The sequence below is a fragment of the Molossus molossus genome, unplaced genomic scaffold (genome assembly GCF_014108415.1).
Source record: "Molossus molossus isolate mMolMol1 unplaced genomic scaffold, mMolMol1.p scaffold_m16_p_17, whole genome shotgun sequence".
Taxonomy (NCBI): domain Eukaryota; kingdom Metazoa; phylum Chordata; class Mammalia; order Chiroptera; family Molossidae; genus Molossus; species Molossus molossus.
In genome coordinates this window covers 12,695,957-12,709,409 of record NW_023425352.1, presented here as the reverse complement: position 1 = coordinate 12,709,409, position 13,453 = coordinate 12,695,957, and the positions used below count along the sequence as shown (strand labels likewise).

General features: G+C 57.3%; 1 protein-coding gene across 2 annotated transcripts in view; it reads right to left on the bottom strand.

Moving 5' to 3' along the window:
- Positions 1–13,453, bottom strand: part of AFAP1L2 (actin filament associated protein 1 like 2) — a 96,002-nt gene that overhangs the window by 11,755 nt on the left and 70,794 nt on the right. For both annotated transcript variants that reach the window (XM_036265102.1, XM_036265103.1), the window contains exons 5-7: positions 9,353–9,443; positions 2,824–3,029; positions 1,253–1,432 (exon numbers count right to left, since the gene is read on the bottom strand). In XM_036265102.1, the coding sequence (XP_036120995.1) occupies positions 1,253–1,432; positions 2,824–3,029; positions 9,353–9,443 (477 nt within the window). The remainder of the gene's footprint in view (positions 1–1,252; positions 1,433–2,823; positions 3,030–9,352; positions 9,444–13,453) is intronic.

Here is a 13,453-nt window from a genome sequence, read left to right as displayed (position 1 = left end):
TCTCCGCGAGGGCTGTGCCGGTTCCTCCCTTTCCTGGGCCTCCTGTCCCCAACTCATCTCCCACTTACTGTCATGTGCCTGTCCCAACCCGCGGGCACAGGAGGGACCATGCAGACCTGAGACACGGAGTCAGGGCCGGCAGGCAGACTCGAGCCCACTGGACAGGCTGACCAGCGCCGCCCAGCCGCAGGGTGCAGGCCTCCCAAGAGCCAGGCCCTCACGGCCAAGGCCACCCCCGCGCCATCTGCCGGCCAGGAAAGGGCTTCTCCAGGAAGCCAGCACGAGGCTCTTCTCAAAGCGTTCTTGTCTTTCAACCAGCAAGACTGGGGAGAGGGCAGGGGTCTCTGGGGGAAGGTGTGAGAGTTGGGGAGGGAAGCTGGAGTCAGGGGAAGGACAAAGGGGCCCGAGCAGTCAGAGGACAGTGCTGGCCACTGGGAGCAAGAGCAGTGTGTGTCTGCACAGGTGTGTCCGTGCAAATGTGTGTGCATGTGTCTCCGTGTGTGTCTGCAGGTGTGTGTGCATGCAAGCACATGGGCGTGTGACAGATGAGGGCAGACATAAGGTTCCTGCTCTGGAAGTGCATCGACATGGCTGTGATGGAGGGGGAGGGGAGGGGATGGACCTGCTGGGCGTGGAGATCCCTCTGCAACTGTGGGCCCCTTCCTGGTGCAAACCTTACACCTCCTGGAATCGTCAAGCTCATCTTTAATATGGGGCCGGCGGGCCCCTCCCAGGTGCTGCATTTTGGGGGCCCCATCACGGTAAGTGTAGGCAGAACATAGGACTGTGGTCAGACGGCTCTAGGTTTGAAACCCGATGCTGCCACATACTGGCCAGGTGACCTTGACTGGCCACCTCCTCCTCCTTAGCTTTCATCTCCATTCCAAGATGGGGACAGTACCCCGGCCCAGCTCCCTGCTGTGCGGTTAAGTTTGTTAAAAGTGCACGGCCCTTGGCAAGTATTTAACAAGTGGCAGCCACGCGTGTTCTTTAGTAAGGAGACTGGGGGTGCCTCACTAGAGGCCAGAAAACAAAATAATTTCAACTAGAGCCCGAGTCCAGGTGACTGAGAAGGACACGAGGCTGGCAGCGGAGTCCGCGATCACTTCCCTGACTGGCTGCCGCCACTTACAACACCGGGGGCCCTGGGAACTGGGTGGCAGAGCCCTAACCCTCGACAGCATCCACCCCTCTGGGGACAGCCAGGGGCCCCGCGGGGACAGGCCCGCCCCCGTGGCCGGGGCTCCCTCACCCTGAGCCACTGCTCAGCCTGGTCCTTGCTCTGCAAGCCCAGGACGATGACGTCGGCGTTCATCGGCGTGATCTTCAGCTTGTGCTCCTTCTTCCGCACCTGCTTCTCCTTGTGGACCACGCTGCTGCCCAGCAAGTTCACGTCCAGCTGAGGGCTGTGGTCCTTGGAGGATTTGTAACACTGGGAGAAAAGAGACAGATGCTGCTTTGCAGGGGTGCCAGGCCTCGCCAGGGTCTGCAGAGGAGGGGCCGCCAGGCACGGCAGGACCCGATGGTTCTGGGCTCTGCCCAACAAAGCAAAGGGCCAGACACCCAGGGCAAGTGCAGAACCGCAACCTCAAATGTCAGCAACATGGTCTCAGCATCAGACCAGGCAGGCTGGCTCCCTCTCCTCCAAGCCTCTCTGGCCTCAGCCAGGGATGCCCAGGGCCTGCTTCTCTCTCTCTCTCAGGCCTGGGCTGGCGCCTCAAGTGTGTCCTCTGAGGGCAACTTGGTCGCCTCCAGGGGGGTCACGCTTGTCCACGTCTCCCCCTCTCTGCATGCCTTGCTCAGCTCCCCCAGTCAGGGGTCTGTAAGGCAGGAAGACTAAGTTTATCCTCCGCTTAGTTAGGAGAAAGGAAGGGACTTTCTTCTCCTCCTGGAGAAAAGACTCTGCCACCCCCCCCATTTCTCATTCTTGCAAGGGGGTCCCCACGGGGCTGTGTAATAGGATCACCCGAAGGACCATCTGCACGGGACAGGGCACACTGTAACCAGTGAAGAGCTGGTTATAATGGTGCCACAGAACTTTGAGTCAGGACGTAAAACAATGTAAAGTAACAGGAAACAGGGCTGTGGTCAGAATAATGTCTTCTGATTCCTTTATGGGGCTTGTCTTATGATCACTAATTCAAATTCTGAGAAGATACCAACCTAACCGGTGATTTTCACGCTACAGACAAACGCAGTGGTCAGGATGGGCGGAAGATGGGCCCTCAGACCAGGGGACAAAAAGGTTCCTGGAAAAAGTGTGAGGGGGTGGGGGGGGTGACCACAGTCCCCCTCGAGAGTCCGATGAAAACGACTAGACTTTTCCAGTTCTAGAAAAGCACTTTCCTGGAAGCTTGATCAGAGGAGGTTTATTTTCGGCAATAATGAACCATACAAACAAAATTTAAAAAAGGAACATTCATACATGCAAAATTTTATATATAATTTCAGGTTAGGGAGTGGTGAAAATCGGGTACAAAAGGCTTTGACCACCTGGTATGAGGGACCACACCCTCCCCCCCAAAAAGGGAAGACTAGTCAGGGCTGGTTTGGCTCAGCAGTTAGAGCATCAGCCCGTGGACCTTTGAAGGGTGGTGGGTTCGGTTCCCGGTCAAGGGTTGCAGGGGGATTCCCGTCCCAAGTCGGGGTCGTGCGGGAGGCAGCCAATCAATGTGCCGCCTTCCCATTGATGTTTCTCTCTCTCTCCACCTCCCTCCCCCCCTTCTACTCCAGCTAAAAACAAGAAAATCAAATCAATGGAAAAAATCCTCGGGTGAGGATTAAGGGGGGGGGGGGACCGGAACGCGCCCTGAGACCACTGACCAGGAGCCTGGTGTCCTTGATCACGCAGAGCTGCTTGGCCCACTGCCCCAGCCACTTCTTGCGCCACAGGAAGGCGCAGATGCGGGTGTCGCGCATCAGCTCGATGCTGGCCTCGGGGGAGGGCCACTGGTAGGGGGCCACCTTGCCCTTGCTGTTCTCATCCTCGTCGTAGGACTCGTAGGAGCTGCTCACGGCCTCTCCATCCTCTGCAAGGCAGACCCCGTGGTCACATCCCCGAGTCCCGCCCAGCAGGGTGGGACGTTCCTGAACATGCCGGTCTGTCCGGAAGGGAGGGAGCAGGCAGCAGCGGCCCCGGGCCCCAGCCCCACGCTGCTGACCACAGACCCAGGCACTTCCTGGTCCCCAAGCCCCCTGAGCACAGCTCCTTGGATGCTCTCTGCCCACATGTACAGATGACGTTAAACCAGACGTCCTTCCCTTTTCCTCCTCAATCCTGTCACCTCAGACTCCGGAGAGACCTGACCAGACACCGCCTCAGACGGGCCGTTGGCTCTGGCGACCGCCAGATCCCCACTCAGGGCCTCTGTTTCTCCATCTGAGGACGAAGCAGTGGGGTGAGGACCTCCTGAGCCTGGCACCCTCACTGTCCGTGGCTGGGAGGAAGGGCTGTGTGAGCCCGGAACCGGGCACGTGGCCAGGCCCTGACATCTGCCTGCCCGGCTGGGCCTGCTCTGTCCCTGGATCAATCCTAGGAGCAGGGGGGCAAAAATACCATGGCAGGAGACGGCTTTCTGGGGGAGGGCCATCCTGCCACTCCTCAGCGACCCCTCCTCATCATAACCTTATAAATAATCCCTCCTCACCCTCCAGACTGCGTTCTCCCCCCACTGAACACCTCCCCGCACAGGCCTGACTCTGTCTGCTCGTCCCCTCCCTCCACCCCGGGCAACACGCCGATCTCACGTTTTCCTTCCACTCGGAAGACTCCAGATCACCAGCACAAACGGGATGCAGACCTATGCCCACTCTACACGCCGTCTCTGCCCCTCTGCCCTGCCAGAGTCGCTCTGTCCTCAAGAGTGGCCTCTGTGCCACTCGAGGCCAACAAAACTGGGTGAAGGAGAAGTCCGTCAACGGAACCCCAAAAGGCAGAACAGAGAGCACCAGGATCCCTGGCTCAACACAGGAATCCTCTCCACTGTAACCTTGATGCTGCTCCAGCCTCTGCTTGAATTCCTCAATGGACAGGGAGCTCACTACCTCACAACTGCTTCCATCACTGAGCAGCTCTAACAGTCAGAAAGTGGGTCCATCATCCACTTCCCTGCGACTGCTCCAGACACGTTCTGTCTCATGGAGTCAGGGTGAATGAAGCCTCTCCTCCCCAGGATACCCTTCAGAAAGGACACATCGGCCCCTTGCCTCCCCCTCCCCAGAAGCCCCTTCTATTACCTGCAGAGCCAGGTGCCTGCACACTAAGAAAATGGAACCATATTTGAATTGGAACACAGACCACGGAATGAGTCCACTGCCACAGTTATTCTAGCCACAACACCAATGAAAACGTGCTTTAGGTTGTTACACAATTTCTAAAAATAATTCTCTAAATATTTTAGTATCAGTTTTCTTGAAAAGCAGCGTGGTACTCCTCCCCTTCATGACTTAATAACAATGTTGCGCAGTTCATAACTTTATACCTATCAAACAGGCAGACATGGAAAACGGGTGCTCCCAGTGGGGGGCCCGCGCGCCCATTGCTGGGGGCCATGCCAGTCAGCCCGAGCCTCTCAGAAAACAGTCTGGCAGCCTGCGCGGTTTCAAGGGCCATAAAAGCACCCTGTGACCCAGTAATCCCGGGCCTGGGAGCTTATGCTAGGAAACTAGTTTTTAAAGAAGGAAGGGAGGGGGAGGTCGACATGCATTGAGACATTAATTCAAGCAACTCAGCACGTCCTAGGGGATGTGCGATGTTATCCACTCAGGAGCATGCATGCGGAAAGTTGAGCAACACCCGCCCGCCCACCTCCGGGGGTTACAGGGAAACTCGGAGAATCCGAGGGCAAGCGAGAAAGCACCTCGAAAATTCCCTGTGTGCCACCTTTGTGGACGCAAACATCCCGCCGCATTTTCCATTTCCCCAGAGCACATGCTATTGTTTACATTGTCCTTTCATCCTGGAAGCTTCTGTTCACACTGCTCCCTCTGAATTCTATCCTTTATTTCCAATGTATTTCTATTGGAATAATCAGCACTTACTCATACTTTCGTATTTTCCCCCAAATAGCATTTATTTGGTCAAGTCGATACATTATGTAATTTGGTAGGCCTGGTGTTTGCCTCCTCAAGGGGCGAAAACTAGAGACTGGAGAGAGACTGATAAAGAAAGCAATTACAGCCCAGCCGGTGTGGCTCAGTGGTTGAGCGTCGACTCGTGCACCAAGAGGTTGCTGGTTCGAGTCCTGGTCAGGGCACATGCCCAGGTTGTGGGCCTGATCCCCAGTCAGGGGCATGCAGGAGATGGCCAACTAATGTTCTCTCTCATTGATGTCTGTCTCTCTCTCTCTCTCTCTCTCCATCTCCCCTCCTTTCTAAAAATCAATAAAGAAAAAAAAAAAGAAAGCAATTACAATTCTTCCACTGGACGTCTTACAATGCATGTGTAAACAAAACATGCAGCGGCCTGAAGGGAAAATGAAAATCTTTGCTTTAAATATAATAAGACCATAACACAAGACGTTCAGAAGTACAGGAGACTAAAGGGCCTTCCTGACTCAGGGACCAGGGAAAAAGCTCGAGGTGGCCGGAAAAGAGGGCCAGGTGGTGGCAGAGAGGCTGGCCAGGTGGTAGTTTACCTTGCTACCCTCCTCCCTCCCCAGCTACTAGAAAATAAGATGCTAGTGGAAGCCTGGCGCTCCATCCTGCGGCCTGTGTCTAACGGTCCGAGGAGGAGGGGACAGAAGGGAGCGGGCTGCCCGATGGGGCTGGCGTCACAGTGCTGAGGTGGGAGAGGGACACGGGCCAGCCCCAGCCACGGCGCCGAGGACACGGGGACTGGAGAGACATTTCTGCACTTTTATAAAAGGTTCAATTCAAATATATATATATAAAAACATTTCTCTGTGCAAACAGACCAGCACTGAAGGTCAACGGGAAGAATTCAGAACAGCTGATTTGATCTGCCGGCAGGGGGAGGGTGATTTTATTTGGGAAAGGTCCTCATGGTCAGTGTTATCCGTGCAATACGCGCAGGACGGAGAATGAGGCGATGCCATTGGGACCTCTCCTGCAGGGACAGAAGTGCACACGGGAGGCTCCGGAGGCCCGTGTGAAGGAACTGGCAAGTCCCCCTGCACTCTGATTCTGGGGCGGCCCCGCCTGTTCCAGGGAGAATCGAACACCTGCCCGTCCAGCTCCGGGGGCCAGGAGGAAGCTCACTGAGAAGAAACAGCACATCCAAGCACTTAGCCACCTGGTGCAGCCTGGAGGAAATTTGGGGCAAAAGCCTACATCTTCTTTCTCCCTAAAGGGCGACCGCAGCACCTCCATAAATGCAGGGTGTTCTTAAAACAGGAACTTGGCTTCCGGGGCCACAGGGGAACAGGAGTGAAAGCAGACTCCTCAGATAATTCCATCCCCACTTTCTGCTGTCCCCACTGCTCCTGTAACCTGCCCTGGGGAGCAGAGGACGGAACGACCAAGCAGCGGGGAGTCCTCCAGCCATGCGCTCGAGGTCACAGGCAGGGTCTGTGGAAGGAGGACCCAGGCATGCGGGGCCCAGGCACGAGGGCAGGCACGGTGGCCACGCGGGCGCATGCACCCGGTCGCAGAGCCAGGCAGCAGGCACGGAATCACTGGCACCCCAGCTCTGGGGACAAGCAATACCCAAGGTGATGGTGGCGTAAATGACTCCTTCAGGCACCTGCACCCATCTGGGGAGTCCAGTGAGGGGAGCTCTGCCAGGATGACCTGTGTGATGCCCAGAAGCACAGACAAAGGCAAGACAGAGAGACAAGGTGAAGAGAGAGACCCGGACGAGGCAGAAGGGCAGCCCGCCACCCGAAGCTGGTGCCTTCCCATCCCCCGGAGGTGTGGGCTTGTCAGGACAGGCCCCAGGCCGGCCGTGACTTTGTTTCCCAGCCCTCACGTCCTGAGCCGACGCGCCCCCAGGGGAACGGGGGCAGGAGCAATGTGCGCTGCTCCTGGCCGGCGCTTCTCAGAAGCACGCAGGGTTCTCCACGCTCTGCAGAGGATGCTGTGGCCTCGGAGGTGGCCGACCTCACGCTAGAAGGAGCCGGGAGCCCGCACTACCTGCTGACCAGCAATACCACACTGACCCGTCCGTGGGTGAGCAGCAGACTGGTATTGCTGCTCCATGAGCTGAAAGGGGCAACTCGTTACAGCAGCTGTCATGACCCCAACCGGAGACATCATCAATGCGGGAGCTGGACAGACACTACTGTCCCCTGCATGGGCCATCAGGCACTTTTTTCCTGGGAGAGAGGATCAGACCCTGGGGGCAGTGCGGAGACAGTGCCGACAGCAGGACAGGAAACCAAGACTGGTCATTGGCAGGGAGTCGGCGAAATGGCTGTTAGCCAATGAACGAGAGCCGGGGGCTGAAGCCCCACGGCCATTCCTCCTGCATGTCCCACTACTCAAACAGGCTGGGGACGACAGACAGAAACCGAGAGCAGACTGGCTTATGTTATAGGCGAAGCCCCCCGGCACGGCAAGGGTGGCCGGCTCTGCCCAGGTCGCCTTCGGTCCTTGGCAGGGGACAAAGGCAATCGGCACCTTCCCGACCCTTGTGCTGCCCTTGTGGTGACCCCTGGCCCCAGCTTGGCTAAACCAATATGAATCCATAGTCCAGAGATGGACAGCGAGAAGCTCAGGTCCTTCTGACGACTTGTTTGTGTCACGACGTCTCGTCTGCCCTGCAGACAGGCTCTGGCTGGCACAAGCCACACCCAGGAGAGCCCCAGGCTGAAGATCCAGTGAGGTGCCCACCACAGTGAGTCACTCCTTCCTCCTTCCAGACGCGGCCAGATGGGAGCTACACGCCCACAGCTTCGGTCTGAAATCACAGCTCGGCTGGTGACCCCAAAACATCTCGCACGCTCAGTGGATTCGAGCTAAGTGACATCTGCCCACCAAGCCAGCCTCTTAGAGGAAAATAACCTCAGACAAACAGGCCCTCACCTCCCACACAGTTCCCGGGGCCGGGGCAGCAGGGGAGTGTGAGACGGAGAATCCTCCCTGCACCAAGGGACTGGTCCCATCTCATCCTTGATCCGTTCTTTGTGGAACCAACAATGCCCCCCTTCAATGCCACCAGGGGCCCTCATCTCTTCCATTTGCAAACTGCTTTACGCTTTCCAAGACCTTTCATTACGAAGGAAGGAAAGGGAAGGGGGGCAGAGGGCAGAGAGAGAGGTCCAGCTGCCTGGGACAGTGGGTCACAACCATCTCTTCCTTCTAGGACCTCGGGGGCCTGTCTATGTTCCACAATTCCAACTCCAAGAGCATTTCTGATCTGACTTCCTCGGGCTGAGACCACCGTCCAGGGACAGATGGCTCCAGTGTGAGCCCTGCCCCCACAGCACAGATGATCTTTTAAATACCTAAGTTAGGTCAGCCACCAAGGAACCCTCCGGTCTCATTCAGAGAGAAGCCAAAGTCCTCACCATGGCCTGCAGTGGACTTCTGTATTCCCATCTCCTGTTTCTCCCTTCCACCCACCTCACCTGCTCCTGCTACACTGGCCTCCTCGCGAGTCCACAGATGAGCCAGGCGCTCTCCTGCCTCAGGGCCTTTGCATGTACTATGCTGTCAGGAAAGTTCTCCCTGCGGTTCTCTGTCCTGCCCATTCCCCACGTCACTCAAGGGCACGCGATCAGAGAGGCCTTCCCTATCTAAAACACCACCCCTCTCCTGCCCCAACCCAGGCCCTGCTGTTTGCCATCATTGTCACCAGCTGACACATGTCTGTCTGTTGTCTCTTCACACAGAACCCACCGGCCATGGCTGCTGAGCTTGGCGCACTCTGATTCCGACCCCTAGGAGTGCCCTTGGCACTCAGGAAGGACAGTAACTATCAGTCCAGTGAAAGAACCCTGGAAACTGAGCCCTGACTCAGCCGGACCATACTTCCCTGGGTCCCGAGGGCCCGCCCCCTCAGCCAGCACACCGCCCATCTGACACATCTCTGTGCTGGATGCAGCAACATCCAGGTGGGAACACCAGGAGCATCAAACCGGCCCCTCCCTGCAGGTGGCTGGGTCTGCTCCAGATGTCAGCTCCGCACCCGGACAGGCTCGTGCTCCGTGGCCAGGTCTCAGCCCGAGCCCTGCTGTCCTCTGCTTGCCCAGGTCTCAGCCCGAGCCCTGCTGTCCTCTGCTTGCCCAGGTCTCAGCCTGAGCCCAGCACCTGCTCCAGATGTCAGCTCCCCACCGGACAGGCTCGTGCTCCATGGCCAGGTCTCAGCCCAAGCCCTGCTGTCCTCTGCTGGCAGCAGCACCTCTGGGCAGGAAGCACCGCACTCTCTCTGACCCCCGGCCCCGGGATGTACCGTTGAGGGACGTGTCATAGGGCTCAGCCTCTTCATAGTAGCCCTCTGGAGACTCGACCTTCGGGACGGACAGCCGTTTCCGTTCTGGAATCTGTGGTATGAACAAAGAAAACAGACATTTTTCAGACACGAAACACTGGCAACCGCTTGAATGAACCCTGTGGGTGGGAGGAGGGGAAGACGCCCAGGAAGAAAAACTGCTCGGTTGGACTTCAAGCACGTCGGGAGGGAGGACGTGGACACCAGGACCACGTCCGCTGCGTCTGCACGGAGTCCCGTGAAGGCTGTGGGCTCATCACTCAACCCCCCGAGCCTCAGCTTCCTCCTCTGCAAGGCGAGGCTCAGACCCAAGGCGCACACAATCGTCGCGACGCACGTGACGCAGAGCCCACGACGTCCAGGTGGCGTCAGGCTGTCGGGGAGCTAGGGCGGCTTCTGAACAGAATATACTTTCCAAAACGACAAGGGCTAGTCAGACACACGGATGACCCGGTTTCTCAGGATTCAGAAAGTTTACCATGATAAGTTCAATCATTCATTTGGCAAATACTGAACGCCGACCGCGTACGAGCTGCGAGGGGCGCACCCCGGCGGTCAGGAGTCGGTCCTAGAGACTGAACCAGGCAGTGAATGCGCACAGCCCTGATCAAGTGCATCGGGACAGTGCTCTAACAGACAAGGTCAGAGTTCGGTGGGAACCAGGAGGGTGTGAGGAACACGGAGGACCAAGGAAGGATGCCCAGAGGACAGGACCTTTGAGCTGAGATTCTCAGGTGGCACGGGGGTGGAGTGAGCACACTTTGAATGGAATAAAAAAACACATTCAACCGTGTAAAAGCGTGGAGCATGATCGCCTCTATGCCTCCATTATTCCACATGTAACATGGGCACCAGAACACGTAGCTGATCTTATAAGCAGTTGCAGGGGAGGAAAAAAAGACAGATTGTTGCATGACTATTTCTGCTACAGGTCATAAACGTACGAGCCTCCACTCACATGCGTCTCCAGTTCTTTCTGAATCATGAAACCCCTGAGGGGGGCCAGGGGAATATTCAGAAATGGCCAAGTCTGAAGTCTTTCCATCCCTGGTTTTGAGAAGTCTACCTGAGGGGGGCAGGTCTCAGCCTTTGGGGAGCTCCAAGCGACAGCAAAGGAAGGCTCTTAAGGTAAAGGAGCTGGGTGGGGTACCCCAAAGAGGAGGCAACCAGAAGAAGGACCCCGGAGGGCCCTGAGCCCAGACAGCCAGCCTGGGTTCGGGTCCCCGTGGAATGGTCCTCAGCACAGCTGCAAGAGTGACCCCTCCCGCTTCCCCCAGGGCAGAGGACTTCTCCTGCGGTGGCTTCACCAAAACCACGGTCCCCTGGGCTGAGTCCTGTAGATGCGGCTTGGCATCTAAAGTCTATTTATATGAACTTCGGAGTGACTGTGCTGGGTTTGAATCCAGGCTTTAGGACTCCACAGATTTGCCCGTGGGTCTGGGGCAGCCTCTCTGAGCCGGACATTCCCTCTCTGTAAAACAAGAACAGTACTGGGGATTCAGCGAGATAAAACTTGACGGTGTTTGCAGGGCCTGGCCCGTATCAACTACAAGGAGGTTGTGGTCATTATCTGGGTCTCCATAACCCAGGGGTCTGCAGGAGCAGGTAACTGGATTGCTGTCTTGACAAGGAGACGGGGCCACAGGAGGAGGGTCCGCAGAGGCCAGGCTCCCACCTGGGCCCGACACAGGATCCTTGAAACTTCGTCTGCCTCACACCGAGAGCTGATACAAGTCCCGGCGGCAGGCTCTGACCAGCTTTCACGCAGCGTGCAGGAGGGCACAGCGTCATCTGTTCCTTTCCCGAGCAGTCCAGCTGCTGCCCCGGGCTGGCCGGTGTGGCTGCTGAGGGGCTCGGCTGTGAGTGGCACCCCCGGCCGGGCTCCCTCCGCGAGGCTGGGGCCTTGCACAGTGGACACTGCTGCTAGTGGGTGACCTTTCACCTTTGCTGCCACGAGCCTGGCCAGACATCTCTGCTCCTCTTGGCCATTCTTGGCCCCTTGTCAGCCTGAGAAGAGCTGCTCAAGAGACTCAGCTGTGGTCCTCTGAGAGCCAGCTTCTCCGAGGGGAGACTGTCCCCTCACCCGGGCAGCATCAAGGTCTCCGCACGTGGGTCCTGGGGCTCATGCTTTTGACCTGGCCGGGCCTCCGGCTCCAGCCTCCACGAAACCCCACTCCCATCAAGTGGAGCTGGGACCATCCTCTTGGCGAGGAGGTGGATCCTATCGGGAGAGAGGCTCCAAGCACCCAAGATCCGGCACCAGTCCAGATCCTGCGATTAGAACAGGACAAAGGGGGATCGGAGCCTTCTGAGGAGCTCATCCTGCTCATTACCACCACTCGGGCCCTACTGTCCTGTCTGGGGGCGGGCACCAGGGAGTGTTTTGTACAAGCCTCTCACTGTAAAATCGCCTATAAATGGATGGTTACAGGGACAGGCAGTATGGACAGGGCAGTGGTTGGAATCCGACCTCTGGGGCTGGGGTTTGAATCCTAACACTGGCACATCTGAGCTGTGTGACCCTGGGCAACTTACTTGACCTCTCTGGGTCTTAGTTCCTCTGCTGTAAAATGGGGAGAGAGAGTAGAAACATCTCTCAGAGGGGATTACTGTGAGGATTAAACTGGGCTCAGCATTATTAAATACTTAATATATATTAACTTTAATAACCTAAAAATAAAATAGAAAAGTATCAAAGGGAGAAAAGTGGCTATGTACATGTCAGAGGGCAGAAGAACAGATGTACCCTGGGGAGAGAGGGGACTCTGGGCTTGACTAGGCTTATACCAAGCTCTGTCTCTCTAAAGAAGACAGTCCCTGTCCCGGCTGGGGGCTCAGTTGGTTGGAATGTCATCCAGTACACCAAAAGAAGGTTGCGGGTTCGATTCCCAGTCAGGGCACATACCTAGCTCTCGGGTTTGATCCCCAGTTGGGGAGCACACGGGAGGCAACCGACTGATGTTTCTCTCTCACATCAACATTTCTCTCCTCCTCTTCCTCTCTCTAAAATCAATACACACGTCCTCGGGTGAGGATTCAAGAAGACAGTCCCTGCTCTTAGGCCTGCTGCAAAAGGGAAGACTCTGGGTCAAGTTAAAAAGTAAAACGATTTCCATAGTTCCGAAGAGAGCCCCGTCATCCCACTGACGCAACGGCCTATATCAGAGGCCCAGGGAGCAAGGGATCCTGATCGCCCAGGTTGAGAATAAAGAACTATCATTTTCATCATCATCATCATCATCAGCAGCAGCAGCAGCAGCATTGTTAAATGAAGATGCAGGAGAGATGGGACTTCAAGACCTTTCCGAAGGCCCACGGGAAGGGACAGGGAAGGAAACCACCAGAGGTCGGCAGAGGGCCAAACAGCAGATGCAGGCCGCGCAGGGTGTCCGATCTCAGCTGGCCAGGTCAGCTGCTGCAGGGCAGGGGTGTCCACAGGTGACACGAAGCGCAGTCGGGGAGGCTGTGCTGCAGGACGACTCGCCTTGCAAAACGCAGGCGGCTGTGGGGTTGGCCAGGGGGCCATCGTCCGCCGATGCCGACTGAGCTCAGGGCTGCAGGACAGGGCCGGCCCACGTGGCCCAGACGGCCTGCCGTAGCCCCGCGTCCGAGCCACCTGCCCCCGAGAGCACGGTGGACGGTCCCCAGACCAACTGGCGATGTCCTCTGTGCAGTGAGCTGCTGCCTCCCCAAGAGCAATGCGTGTCAGGCCCCTTAGGGGAGGGGGGTGGAGATGGCTGTGCTAGCCAGGAGCGTAGCGGGGCCAGCACACATCTGCTTCTCCTGCAGAGACCACAGCACCTGGCCGTGTGGCCAGCGGCCTGGAAGCACCACAGCTGCCTGAGTCACTGGCCACACCCACGAGGCTGCTCCAGACCCCTGGCTGACCCTCCTGATGCCGGTCAGGTCTGCTGTCCAGTGACTCAGGAGGGCCCAGGCCGCCAGCGAGAACCAGGACACCCCGAGCCTGGGGCAGAGGCCATACCCGTGGCCCGGACACAGGCATGGAGGACCTCAAACCTGAGGCAGACATCCAGCCGCCGCCGCCGCTGGGAGCCTGGG